Below are 14,742 nucleotides of genomic sequence, written 5' to 3' on the forward strand. Positions count from 1 at the left end.
AAGACTAAACCAGAGACCCTGAAACACAATAACTAGGGTAACTAATTTCCTGAAGCCCTTTCCCTAGATCTCTGATTTCACAACGCCATCAATAATCTGCTGCAGAGGAATGAAAACCAAAAAAACTCTTGGGCTGGGCTTTCTGGATTTGTAGGTTTTGCATGGAGGAGTGAGAACAGATACTCTTCATGACATTGCCCTCACATCCAAGACACCTAAGAGAAGATGACAAAATGCTATTAAATTGTTTTAACAAAAAGGTAAGGTGTTTGTGGCATCACAGTTGACAGTAGCTGAAATGCCATGAGAATAGACACTTTATAAAAAAAGTATCGAGAAAGACAGAGGACCAGCAAAGGATGGAGGATCAACGGGTTTCCAAGGCATATATTCCCTCTCCTGACCTCTCCCAGACGAATTTAACACAGACTACATTTATAGATTATTTTACAGAAAACAGAATGCCAAAACGATTGCTATAATGCAAAGCATAAGAATTAAGGCCATATCCAAAGAGTACTTCATATAGCTAATGGGAATATCTAAAATTTTAAGGGAAATCACAGGCTGAGCACCAACGGCTAGGAGTTAGCAGGACATTTCAGCTAATGTTCAATAGTCGACTGCTTAAAATATTTCTGAGGCTTTTTGCAGAGTCTGCACGAAATACTGGGGTAGATAAACTACAGGTTTCATCTGGCATGAGTGTTTGTGTGACTTACTGGGAGCTTTGGATGAGGCAGAAATAAGCGAAATTGTTTTGAAATACCATCTCCTTGATGTTGCTACGATTTTGAGCTATATTCAAACTATTTTTCCTAGCACGTAAGGAAGGGTAGAAATCACATTAAAAAACTGTATTTACCCTGTAATTAGCAATTTCTAGGTGGTGAAGGGTAATGTTCCCCCGGCTGGGATGACACGTGGCCATGGCCTTTTCACATGAGGCTGTGGCTGGGACCACAGCACCCCTGGCCTGTTGGGGAGAACAAGTGTCACACAGAATGTGCACACAGAGGGATTTCTGGCAAAAATCCCATGAGACTGCACGTTAAGGGAGACAGCAGCCTGCCTGACAAAAAGTAAAATACAAGCCTGTTGCTTCTTCAAACAGTTGAAATCCAACACATCAGCACGAATGCATTCACCACTGGTGCGATCAAACGCTGCTTTTCCAAAGTTTCCTTTTGCAGTTCATTTCTAAGGTGCTGTTTATTTTGAATTTCTTCAGTGCAACGCACGGGGAATGCTCCAGGCCCTCAATCTGCCATTCGCTCGTCTGAAACAGGAGTAATTTGCCTCAAGCCACCCCCTGGCAGCCATTATTGTTCGGCTTCCTGTCAGGTTACAAGAACAAGGGGCACTTCGCGTTGGCGGGGCAGAGCTGTCGCCTGGCCGCGGCGCGCCCCTCGAAGAGCCGCCCTGGGACCGAGTCCGAGGGGCGAGGGGGCTCCGACGCACCCCGTGGCTTCGCCGGGGCCAGGCGCGGAGGCCGCACGGCGCGGAGGCCGCACGGCGCGGAGGCCGCACGGCGCGGAGGCCGCACGGCGCGGAGGCCGCACGGCGCGGAGGCCGCACGGCGCGGAGGCCGCACGGCGCGGAGGCCGCACGGCGCGGAGGCCGCACGGCGCGGAGGCCGCACGGCGCGGAGGCCGCACGGCGCGGAGGCCGCACGGCGCGGAGGCCGCACGGCGCGGAGGCCGCACGGCGCGGAGGCCGCACGGCGCGGAGGCCGCACGCGCTCCCGTAGCCACGGCAACGCCGGAGCCGGCCGAGCCAGGCACCGCGCCCCGCCCCGCCCCGCCCGCCCGCAGCGGGGGCCGAGCCGCCGTTGCTGCCGCGCGTAGCGCCGTCCTGCGCCGCCCCTCCGGGCCCGGCGGGAGCATGGGGCTGAGGATGGAGAGCGGCAGCAGGCGGAGCCAAGGTGCGGGGGGCTCGGTGGCGGCTCCGCGGCCGAGCGGGGGGCACAGGACCGGTGGGGCGGGGGCTGCCCCTCGGTGGGGTGCGCTGCCGCCCGGCTCTCCCCGTCCCGGCCGGGCCCCGGGGCTAGGGGCGGGCGGCGGCTCCCTCTCCCGCGCCGGCGTGTGGCGGCGGGCACGGCGGCGCTGCGCGGGGTGGAGGGCGGGTGTCGGGCACGGAGCGCGCTGCGGGGCTGCCCCGCCGCGGTCACGCAGCCGGCGCTGAGGGGGCTCGGGGTTTGCTCCGCCGGCACTGGGCGAGGCTTGGCAGCCGGGGCTGGGAAGGGTTACGCGTCAGACCCTCGGAGGCTGTAACTCCCCTGGAAACGTGGCCTTACGTTGCCCAGCGGACACCGTCACCACCCGCCCGCCTGCGTGCGGCAGCGGTGTTCGGTGCTGCTGCGGGGGCTCCGGCTGCCGGTGCCGGCCGCCTCCCGGCCGGGGCCCGCGTCCCTGCGCGGGGCGGCGGCGGCGTTCGCCCTCCCCGGCGCTGCGGTGCGGGGGCTGCCCGGGGTGCAGGACGTCGCTGCCATGGCGTTTGGCTGTAGAGCCAAGATTTTCGGTGTGGTGGGGTTTTGATACAAGTGTAATTGAAAAATAAAAGACTCAAAAGCTTTGAAGGTCTTATAAAGTGATTCCTGACCGGCTCTGGGCTGCTCTTGTGCTCTGATCCTGTGGGTGATCTTAGGGGCATTTGTTACTCATGGCAAAAACAGGCATAAACATGCATGTTTGCACTGCCCAGCTCTGGCTCTTGGAAAATTCCAAAAATATTTTTAGATCTGAACTAATGACATGCGTAATGTAAAGCAGTGGTAGGAACTGTTCAGTGCTGCGATGCCACGATTGTGGATTGCTGCACAGGTCAGATCCTTTGAGGTAACTCTGTGCTTTCATGTCGCATCTTGGTGTCAGTTCCAGCCTTTGGAGAGTGGCAGGTGTCACTCCAGAGGATACCTGACATCAAAGTAGAGTCTGGACATGAATTCTAATAATACATGGCTATATGAAAATCAGAGCAATACCTAGTGTCTTGTGCATCCTGGTTTTATGCTGTTTTATGTAGCGTGAAGGCAATTTTATTACAAATTTATCCTTTTTCTGACTGTTCTTATTTTTGATTCCCAGAATATTTTTGTAGACAATCAGAAAGCAGGCTGATGATCTGTTGACCATAAAATGAGAATAAATAGGATGCAAGATCTAAATTGCCTTCAGGTTGCAGCAAGCTTTGCAGGAATGACTCCTGTTTAAAAAAAAAATAAAAAGTTCAAAAGTAGGAAAGAATGAATGTGTGCCTGTTTATGCAGGAAGCTATTGCTTGTCTGTGTGGGAGGTTATTACAGAGTCAGTAGTAGGTGAATGGGAAGCCCAATGTCTCATTTCGCAGACATACAGGAAGAATCCTTACAACAGCAGGGATTAGCACAGGCAGTGGTAGCTAATTCCTTACAGTGAACTAACCTAGAAATCCGTGTGCAAGCTCGGCAGAACAGCCATTGGATTGCTTGCAAACAGTTCACGAGAGGCAGAACGCATCATGTTTGTGGTTTGTCTGTAAGACAGTTGTATCCATGCACTGTCTATCCAGAACCTGATACAGAAGGGGAGGGATACCCTATCTCATGCCCTGGTGTACTCTGTGCAGAGTTTCTTGTTTGGTCTTGGCCTTGTAAAGAAAGAACCAAAATTTTATGTTTGTGTTTTATCAGAGTTTCTGTTTTCTCTAGTTATAATGCTGAGCAAAAAGAAGTTTGGTGGGGTTTTTGTTGATGTATTAGACTATATAGGATTTACCTGTAGGTCTTTTCAAAGTTCAAATAAGGCTGAGATTTTTTCCCCATAAAAATATTGAAGAATTAATCCTTTAAGTTTTTCCTTAAATTCCAGGTATAAACCTCCAAGTCATTTACTGTAGTAATTTCAGAAGTTGGTTAATATAGCTGCAAATTTATGGTATGACCTCAAATAATCTGAATACTGCAATTCTAAACCACCTGTGTTGTTTAAGTCTAGTCTTCTGCATTGGGATGTGTAATTCCCACAGCCAGTGATTGGCGCATACCTGAACAGCAGCAAAATGGTATGCTTATTGTTAATCAATGACACATTTGTGTCACTTTTATCCTACAACAGTGAGGGAGTTGTCATTATTGCTGCATGGAGGCTGCTGTTAGGTTTAGGCAGTTTGCACAGGCTTCAAATATTCTAAAACAAAATTAAAATACTTTGCATATTTACGGACAACACCATGTTACTTAGATTTTTTCTGCATTGCGGGAAATCTTTGCACTAATCTGACTGGAGCTGGAAGGGTGTTAACACACATCTGTGACTTCCAAATTCCTTTTTTTTCTTTGTATGGCTTCATTTGCCACTTGAACAATTTTTTTTAAACTCAAGCGTTGGTTGGTGATACCAAATTATTTTTCAGAAGCTGAAGTTGCCTTTGAACAGCAGGGAAGTTGAAAAAGAATCCATTTGTATCTTCAAAAAAGAAGGGTGTTTAGAAGTTATGTTTGAAACATAGTGGTACATGTTAACTGAAAGTGGGGAGAAAAATAACATCTTTAACTTTTTACGATATTAAAACCTTGGCTCAGCAAATCACAATGGTTGAGTTTAGGCGCTTAGTGTGACTTAAGGCCATCTTTGTTCAGCAAATAATTTAAATTTGTAATAGGACTTAAGTACTTGATTAGTCCCATTTTGTTGAAGATGTCTTCCATGCTTCAAGTAAAATATGTGCTAAACTAAACAGGATTCCAGTCATTAACCCCTTAGTTATTTTGCTCCAGATTATACCCCACAACTTTCTCTGAAGCACAGTGGATCAAGGTTTCTCTGCTCTCCATTCGGGGTGAAGCCAGCTGTGCATTAGAGTTTTGCAAGTGCATTTTCAATTAGAAATATGAGAGGGTGGAAGTTAATAACACTAATGAGAGGCGCCTTCCTTGTAGGCACAGATAATACAAAAGAGGGTTTTTTTGTTATGTATAGAAGAACCTAAATATAGCGTATCTATACATTTAGACATGTACGTGTATTTTATCTGTTGGTCAGTTTGACACTAGGTAGTGACACACCTTCAAAATGCATGTTCATGGGATGACGTAACGTTGAGTCTCACGTAGTAGTAGAAGTCAGCATATACATTTGTCATGTAGGACGTGCTCTTGCGCTGGTGTTCTAGCAGCCTTGAACCAGAGCACCATTCCCACAGGAGAGTTGTTACAGCACATGGTAGCATACGCTTCTGATTACCTTGTGCTGGCTTGCACAGGCACAGCTACCCACTGAAATCAGGGCACTAACCTTTTAAGACAGAAGTTTCTAAACTGTGATATGAATATTGATAGCTGTACACATCACTTGAAAGTAGCATATGGTCACTTTAGGAACGCCATCCCTCACGTGTCCTTCTAGAAAACTGGAATCTGCCAGTGCCACTGCTAACTGTAGAGGTGCTGCCCAAGGAAATGATCATGGGACCCACTTAGTTCTGTTGCTTCTGCCAGCAATTCGTATCTGCTGTCACACATGGCCATTTGTTTCTGCTTTTGGAGTATGAATGGAGTAGTAACCTGCATCTAAAACTTCCCTTACAGGTCATGTGAAACCTGTAGCTAGGAAAATTATGACGTATTTTTCAAGAATTTTCAAGAATTACTTCATCAAATATGATTCAATCAGCATATTTCAAGGCTACTATTTAATTAGATTTCTTAAATTTATCAGAGGAGGGTTTGACTCTTGAAACTGAAATATAATTTTGGTTGCATTGTTTTAATTTATGCATAATACTATTAAATTATTAGTTGTAAAGGACTGAGAGACCTCTTAGGCATTAGGAGTAGGAGTAAAGAAGAGCTTTTGTGTAATCCAGCATAGTAAGTGTATAAATAGCACCCATCTAATTAATGGCTTAGAACATTATGTATGGTGCATATGTCAGGGAGTGATACTTTGTATCATTTTCATCTTACTTTGCCTTTGACACAAATGATCCCATGCAAAATTCAGATGGAACATTTGGGACTTTATTTCAAAATTGGGGTATTATAGCTTCTTGGGGCTTTATTCATCCATCCTTCAGAAAATTTAGAAAATAATAACTATCTTTTTTCCTCTGGTAGATTCTGACACTTCTTAACAAATCTTAAATGTGATTCTGTTAAAGCCAGCTTCACATCTAAGATTTTATACTCTCAGAATTGATAGTTTTGTTATCACTGAAACCAGAAATGAGTCCAAGAGGTTTCTGTTTCGCTTGCATGAACAGGGAAAAATTACGGGTGTGATTATGCAGGGCTCAGTTTTTCCCCACCGTAACTTTCAAATAATATGGAATGCTGTCTGCATTCTGAAACCAGCTAAATCTAAAGCCATTTTGAAGGTCCCTCATGGTTGCATAGGTGTGGCAGAAAAGCAGTGGAGACGTGCCATGTTTTAACCTGTTCTCCTAAAGAAGGAGTCTGTGGGTGGCTCACCACTCTGCTGGTGTTTCCCTCTTTCCAGTTCTGCATCTATTAGCCAGCTTCACCCATTTGTGAGTAAGAAGCAGGAGTCTTAGGGGAACAAATGTCAGGGGCTGGGTAGGAGAAAACCCAACAAATACGTTTTTTAGAGAAAGTCATTCAGTTCTGTATTCATTCCCAGATACGCAACTGGAGGATAAGAACTAGTCAGTCAAAGATAAACGACCAGAGAAGCTTAGATGACCAATTGTAACACCTATAGCAACTCATCAGCCGCATCTGAGCAAGCAGGGGGTTTTAGAGTGAGGGGAGGGAATGACTGTAGGTAAGGAAAAGGCAGCCAACTGGGGAGTTTGGAAGGAGTTTAGGAGGTATGGTAGGAAGATGTGAGCCATGACAGTAGGATATCAGGGCTCATTAGTAGTATTAACTAATAGAGCATCCTGTTTTTCTCATTTGTTAAGTATATCATCACGCTAATAAAAAAGAGAAATAGTTAAAAATAGAAAAAATAGTTTCTTATTTAAATAAATGATGTTTAAATCTAGTGTGGATTTTCGTAACCAGGTTTTAATATTTAGAGTTTTTTATTGTAAGTAGAAAGTGTGCGTTTTAGTTGGGAAACCTAATTATTGCCAGAGCTGCAAGTACTGGGATTGGTTCTGCTAAGTCTGGTTCAGATACGTGCTCCTATTCTCAAATAATTATTTGAGAACCATCAAAATCAGTAGAAAATTTTTCACTGAAAAAATTCTCACTCGCGTGCAGGGTTTTGAAAGAAAGAGGCAAAGTAGCCAAAATGCATGCCACTTTCACTCTGCTCAGTCCTAAACCAAAACAGCTTCCTTCACTCCCATAGCTATCCAGGTGCTCTAATTACTGTGCTTTGTAATTATCATCCTTTTGTTGGTTTATATTTGGTTACTATGTAATTTGCTGAAAAACCCATCTTCTCCTTTAAAATTTTCTTTACATATCTAAGCCTTCAATTTAATTTTAGTTTCTACTATTGTGCACATAACTTTGAAAACACAGTCTGAGTCTAAACAAATACCTGTTCAGGTCAGTAGACAACCTGAAATTCTAATTGTGAAATGTTTGAACATTAACACTTTCTGCCTCACTTCAGTTGTTTTGTAGAAAGTAAAATGCATCAGGTATCTTCCTCATACCAAATCCTCCAGTTTCTCCTCTGACATTAGCAATGCAGGTCTTAATTGTAAATATTTGACACAATAAAAAGTGTTTTTGACTTTCAGACTGAAGATATAGGGAGGGTATTATAAATTGACTTCAGTGTAGAAATGATACATTTGATAAAATGTCTATGTAAAACAGCCTGGGATCCTAAGAAAACAAAAGTTTACTTGTTAGTGTTCTTTGCCTCTTCTGTTTTCAATAGTGCTAAGCATTATTTCAGCCAAATTAGTGTCTTTGACCCTTTTTCTGTGATAAATTTGCTACTTGTTTTGTGAAAATGGGTGGTTCACAGAGAGAGAGCCTCAAATGCTCTCATTGATGAACAGGTTACAAAAATATCTCATTCACATTGTTTAGCATGAGAGTCAGAGAGTGTAGGAGTAAGCACAGTAGGATGCCACAGGAGGACCTCAGGAAGCCTTCATCACAAGTTCTGCTGTTCATGGAAATATTTTTAAGTTGAAGACTGTTCTGTTTGTTACTTGAAGCTGTAAGAAAAATGTATGGTTTGCCAGGATACAGCCCCCAGGATCCAACTAGATATTTAAAAAAAAAAAAAAAAAAAAAAAAAAAAGGCTGTTCAGCATAAACTTTTGCCCGGCAAGGAAATGTTCTAAACAGCGAGAAGATGTCATTTGTTAATGGCATGAAAGTCTTGAGCAGGTCCAGGTACTAGGGGGGCTGCAACCCTGGCATTTCAAGGGTATTCTAAAACCTGAGCAGTCAGGAACGCTTTTATTCAACGTCCTCCGCTTCCCTGAAAATGGGTCAATATTGTAAAGGCCTAGGTGTTTCCTAGGGGAGTTCAGAGACAGGTGTGAAAGCACTTAGTGGTGTTATCCTGCAATTAGCAACAACAGAGTTGCAAATCCATCTGGTTGGATTTGGGTCTTGAAACCTTTCCTCAGTGGCACAGAAGTTAAGAGCGTGCAGGAGGCACTGAGCTTTGGGAACGTTGTGCAAGGGACATGAGCATCTGCACAGTCGGTGACTGCTTGACAAATGGTGCTGCTTTTCCAGTGCCTTTGAGATTTCAGCGAATGGGGGGGTTCTGCGTCGATTGAGAGTGATTTCTGTGCTGTCTGTGTGTCCATAATTGAAATAGAGGAGGCTGAAATGTTTTAATTTCTCCCTCCTGACCCTTTCTGATGGTTTTTCTTGCCTATGAAATAATGATGCTGGATGGACGCGGGGGGGTAAGCTGACACACCGCCAGCACCACTTCCCCGGCCTGATGCAGACTGATTGTAAAGGACAGAACAGTAGCCAGTGGGGTTTTTGGATAGAGTTTATCCCGGCGCCATCTGCTGGTGATGCAAAGCAAGTGAACATTTCAAAATCCTCTGGTTTTCCTGTAGTGCTGAACAGACACATGTCCAGCTGAAGGCAGTAAAAGCAACGGATTTCTGAGCATCTTTAACTCAGGACAAAGTCATTTAGCTTCCCTGAAGAGAATCCACTGTAGTTTTAACAATGTCTGCTTTTTTAAAGATGTTCATGCATACCTTTCTATGATTCTGTCACATAAACATGAGTTAGAGGTGGTGGTGTAAACGTTTATCTAGTAGTATCACGTGTGTCTCCTTTGGGAATTGTAACCTAGCTCTGAAATAAGAAAATACCTAAATATTTAGGCTATTTCGAGCAACTGTGAATAAAACACTTCTGATTCTTAGGTGTCTGCTGCAATCTAGATTTCTGGCACATGTGGCGGTTTTTATCATTAGGACAAACTTTTATCAACTGCAATGTTATAATCTAACATTTAAGTCTTTCCAAGACTTGCATTCTTTAAACATGTGAACTTTGTAAGTTCAGGAAGTCAGGGGTTTCAGGGTGGGTATCCAGCTAGACTGCGAATACCACTGATACATAATAGTGTATGGTAGAGAAATATAATATGTAAGCAAGAAATAAAGCAGTTATTGACAAAAGTTTGCTGTCATTATGGAGACAGTCACTCTAGATCTAATAAATTCTGGCTGTGTGTGGAATTTTAATATTATAAAAATAATTTAACATTGTTGCTATGTACGTTTAAATCACAAATAGTTATTAGGAAGAATTATAGCATGAGGGGAATTTTAAAATGAGCCATTTGAAATTGATGCAGATGAACAGGAATGTTGTCCTTTGGCTTTAAAGAAAACAGCATAAAGATAAACCAATTGCAGGACAGGGTTAAAAAAAATCTGCAGTAGCTTTCTTCCCCTTCTTGTAACTTCCCTAATGCTGGTCTGGCAGCTTCACAGCAAAAAGTAGTGGGAGCACTATTATTGCAGACACCACCTCTAACACTGTGAAGCCACAGAAGCCCATAGTGTATAAAGGCTGTTTTTTCTAAGGGTGAAATCCTGGTACTAATTCAAAATTGCCCTGGTATTTTTTGTGCTTCATGAGAGCAGGGATTGAGTTTATGGATGCAGATTTAGTGTCATTTCACAACAGGTTCCCAAGACAATACTCGCAAATTTCAACATATGCTAATGATTTTCATTTTATTTATTTTCTTAAGATACTTCTTGTTGCTTCCCAAACTGTTCCTAGTCACCTGAAATTTAGTACAATATGTCTTTTTATAAGGCCTTTGATATTAAAACACTGTTAAAGGAATGATTTGGTTTGCTGCAATCTCTACTAATTAATAGTCGGACACCGTGTTTAACCATCTTGTGCAACATGCTGTTGCACTTAAAGTTATAGAATACACTAGTTACATACATAATTGCAATAGTACTCTAACAGTCATTATAGAATAGTAGGAAATGGGAAAAAAAGCCCTGGAAAGCCAGGTGCTGGGCATGCAGGAGGTACGTTATGAGAGGTGGGATTAAGGGGCTTTTAATATGTGTGGCATGGCTTCCAGCATTGCTTCTTGCACCCCCCAGTCAGTTTGTTATTATGTCTGCCTTTGTCAGCCCAGCTGGAGGCCACTGAGAAGAGATTCCCACTCATCTCTGGTAGGTCCCATATGTGTCTTTATCCAGTGAAGGGCGGAAAGCTGGAGGTGACCAGTTAAGTGTAGAGCACAGTTACTGCCCCGGAGCTGTAGTGCCTCCAATTGCTAGGAGATGCTTACGTGGCAGTTGCAGACTCTTGCACTGACAGATGAGAAGTAGGATGGGAATGGGAAGACCGTATGGACCATGATAGTAATAATAAATTTGTAGGAACTGGCTGTATGCTTTTAGAATCAATATTAAGTAAGTGTGGTATATGTAGTCAGTTCAAGAAATCTTGTTTTGCTTTACATGTTACATATCTTGGATGCCTTAAAGGAATGTTTTGTATACAGTAGTATTATCAGTAGTAGCGTATCTCCTGTTAAAATTTGTTCGAAAAGTGTTGTAGATTCTCAATTAATTCAGGTACACATTTTGAAATCTGCACAACAGGGTATAATTGTGAGCCTGACAGTACAGCATTATTTTTGAGGAGATGCAGAACTTTGTTTTTCACATTAGTCATTTGACATAATGATAATATTCTATCAATAGAACTTTAAAACAAATTGGAGGTTAGCATAGGTACAAAACCGTGGCTTATGTGTCTGTGCAGTTTGATGACTGATGTAAAGTTCAGACTGAAGTGATCTAATGGTCTGTTCTGCTGTTTAACTCCCTGAACCAGTGAAAGCACTACTATTGTATCTTGGTGTTTAGATTAAGTTACTTAACTACACTGCTGTCTTTCAGTCATAATATACAATGTTTAAATATTTTTTTCCTTTTTGTGACAAAAGTCCATGACAGCCTTTCATGAGTTCTTTGGAGAAAGATTCGGTTCTTTATCTTGTATGTTAAAAATATACATTTTCTTTTTTTTAACATTTGTGTTTTATTTGACATTTTGTTAAAGCGAATGAATATCCAGCTGTTGTCATTCCCAGATGTGGTCCAGCAAGTCCGTTTAAAGGACACTTAAGTACCAAGAGTAATAGTAAGTAACATGTATGCTTTCATTAGAAAGTTGATATGGTTCCTTTTATGTGAATTCATTGATTTTATGATTCAAATGTTTTTATAATTAAAACCTTTGCATTGAGCTTAATTGGTGAAGTTTAATAGTACTTACATTTAGTATGCATTACTGAAAATACTTTTGAGGAGTAAGTTTTGCCTTGACTGTACTGCTAACTACAAACAGTTCACAATATAAACAAATAAAGAAAGATGTCACATCTATATTAGCTGAAATATATATAAGGTTACTGCTTTAAAGAACCCTTGGGGTTAAACATATTCCTTTAAAGTCAGTAGTTTATGTGGGTTAGTATATATTTCTGTGTTGCACTGCCACCTCAGACATTTCTTTCAAAAGATCATAGAATGGAGAAATGGGAAGTGTTGGTGCTGATGTTTTCGGAGTCAAACTTCAGCCACTTCCGTAGTTATTGGTTGAGTTAATGGCTCAGTGGCAGGGGAGGAGACAGGATGATTTCATGTGATAGTAACAGGTAAAGAAAAATGACTGCTGTTGAGCAACGAAGCACACAGTAATTTAAAGTTTGTGACTTCGAATTGCAGCTAATAACTGTTTAAAATTTTAGTATTCTTGTGCCTGCCTTTGTAATGTTCAGATATATTTTAATCTTACAGCTTTCTGCATTGACTCCTCTCGAAGCCTAACTAACCAATACCTGATCAGAGATCACATGGTTTTTCATTATAGCAGAATCCTTTCAGCCAAAGGTAAAAATGTGCATATATGAATGAACTCTCTACCCCCAGGTTTAGCTCATTCTCTGAGAATAGGATTATATCAAGAGGGAATTAATTGGATTGTAGGAAGTGTAATTTTCTTCCTGTTCCTTACTCAAACTGACGTCAACAAGGATTGCAAGTTTTGGATGAACACATTTTCCTTAAGGTAGTATCTTTGGTAACACTTAATTTTAGGATACTTTGTCCTGTATTAGATTCATTCTGCTAATCATGGAGATGATCACAAGAGCAAACATACAGAATTTATTTTAGGAACAAAGGCAGAACATTTCCAGTAAAACTTAGACAGTATGTCTTTTAATTTATTTCAAAAATGTTCATTGTCTTTTGTTCATGTTGTAATCAGTTGTATTAGTGAGCTTTAAGGACTTTGAAAATTGCCCTGTATGTTTGTAAATGAGAAAATCATGTTACTAATCTGTATTGAGCATTAAAAATGTGTGATTTTTTTGCACATATTCTAATGTTAGAAGGTACTTGTGTTTATCAGAAGACAAATATGAAATCTGGAGCCTATTGAACTTGTACCTGTTTGTATCTTTCTTAATTATGCTGAGATCTTGATGAAAAAAAATTCAGATTTAGCTATGTGTGGTTACTCCACTATGAACTGACGATATGTTGTTGTCAGTGCTGCTATTGAAATCAAACTCTATTACGGCCAAAGTTATTTTTTTTTTTAGGTCATGTAAGGAGTATGAAATACTGTGTTTAAAAACTTAGTATCGTGCACAGAGCTAAGAAAAGTCTGTACATAGTCGTTAATGTTGTACAGTTCACAGCCTATTTTCATTCTTCATGGCATAAACTTGTCATGGGGATCTCAGTCCTAAACATATGAATGCTATGACTTGATAAGATGTCCTGAGTATTTAAATTAAATGCGTGAAAGTTTTAAGAGAGTTATGAAATGAATGTTATCTAAATGCCTCCCAAAACAATGTATACTCTTTTTCTAGTTATGTTCAGAAATAGGGTTGGAGGTGGCTCTGCTGCTTCTCTTCATCATCCCTCCTTTTTTTCATGTCTGCTTTAAAGGGAGGTACATGGGGACTTTGGATTCTGCCAGAAGCCATGGTCACAAATACACTGTTCTCTTTCTACCATGTAACATACTTAGTATCCTCAGGTGTGCAGTTCAATGCTATCAGCACAAAATGTAGACAACTTTTGTAAGGATTATTTGTGATGATTCTTCCTTCAAATATATTTTACTTTGACATCTTTATCTCACAAATTCTCTGCCTGTATTAGTATCAACTTAATACTTCAAATACATAGTAACTAGCATATTTTAAAATGGAGAAGAATCGCTGTGTTCAAATTCAAGTAGTCTTTGTTCTGTGTGGTTTTATTGCTACTTCTTTCTAGCCATCACAAAACCTAAGTAAATCTTGAATCACTCACATTTGTTTTTTTCTTATTTTCAGCAGCTGTAGACTGTTCAGTGCCCAAAAGTAGGTTGAACAGCATCAAACGTAAGTATCTGTGATACCTTAATTCTGCAAAAGCTTCTGTAAAACTAACTTAAAACAAAAGAGCTGGAGGAATGGAGGAGTAACAATAGACTAGAGCCTTTAATAAAGCAGTTCATGTATCTACTTGTTTCTTCAGCTTTTCGCATCCTGCTCCAGCTATTTGTAAGAATCTGCAGTGAATGTAATGTGAGTGAGATGGACCTAGTCTGTCAGTGATTATTTTTGCTTAGGATCACAGGTAATTTTGCTTAGGATTCTTTTCATCCACACAGTCAATGGAGCACCGCATAGGGAGAATTGCAGCATTTTCTCCTTTCTTGTGATATGATGTAAGCTTGAACTTTCAAGAAGAGAGATTACTAGTGCAAGGTCAAGTTAATTTTGGGAATGTGGGCACCTGTGGACCAGGACTGAAACTACCCGTTCTGTTTTGCAGAAAACAGAGCCAGTTACAAGTGTACAGCCCCACAGCCTGGATTAAACCACGGTTACTCTTTCTGCGAGTTGTCTCACTTCTTAACAGTGTTGAAAGATATCAGTATTGTAGCCTTACTTCGTAGTGTTAGCTGAAGAGCAATACTTTCAAATCACTGATTTATGGTATACCAAATTAAGTGTATTAATCAAAGGAGGTAAATAGTAAGTGTTGGTTAAAATAACAAAGGTATATTTCTGTTATCTCTCTGTCTTTAATGCAGTTAGAGAAAGGGGTTTTTTCCTTCAAATCAGTATTTAGTTGTGACTGCTGAGGTACTGGAGGAAATTAAAGTGTTATTTTAGGATGGAAAGATAAATCTTCTGAGGACAGAATACTTTGTTGTTAGTCTCAAATCCAGTCAAGCCAGAGTGATACTGCCTTGTAAAATTACCCGAGTAACTAGAGCTGATGCAGGAAATCAGTCAT

The 14,742-nt window shown here is 41.4% G+C and overlaps 1 protein-coding gene across 2 annotated transcripts in view; it reads left to right on the plus strand.

The window, feature by feature from the left end:
* The first annotated feature begins 1,820 nt into the window (after nucleotides 1-1,820).
* SPATA7 (spermatogenesis associated 7) overlaps nucleotides 1,821-14,742 on the plus strand; it is a 41,948-nt gene continuing 29,026 nt past the window's right edge. The window contains exons 1-4 of one of the 2 annotated variants that reach the window (XM_055803934.1): nucleotides 1,821-1,924; nucleotides 11,495-11,575; nucleotides 12,235-12,327; nucleotides 13,791-13,838. In XM_055803934.1, coding sequence (XP_055659909.1) covers nucleotides 1,885-1,924; nucleotides 11,495-11,575; nucleotides 12,235-12,327; nucleotides 13,791-13,838 — 262 coding nt within the window. In that variant the 5' untranslated portion in view covers nucleotides 1,821-1,884. The remainder of the gene's footprint in view (nucleotides 1,925-11,494; nucleotides 11,576-12,234; nucleotides 12,328-13,790; nucleotides 13,839-14,742) is intronic. The other variant, XM_055803936.1, reaches the window with a different exon arrangement.

This window comes from Falco peregrinus, chromosome 1 (genome assembly GCF_023634155.1).
Source record: "Falco peregrinus isolate bFalPer1 chromosome 1, bFalPer1.pri, whole genome shotgun sequence".
NCBI lineage: Eukaryota > Metazoa > Chordata > Aves > Falconiformes > Falconidae > Falco > Falco peregrinus.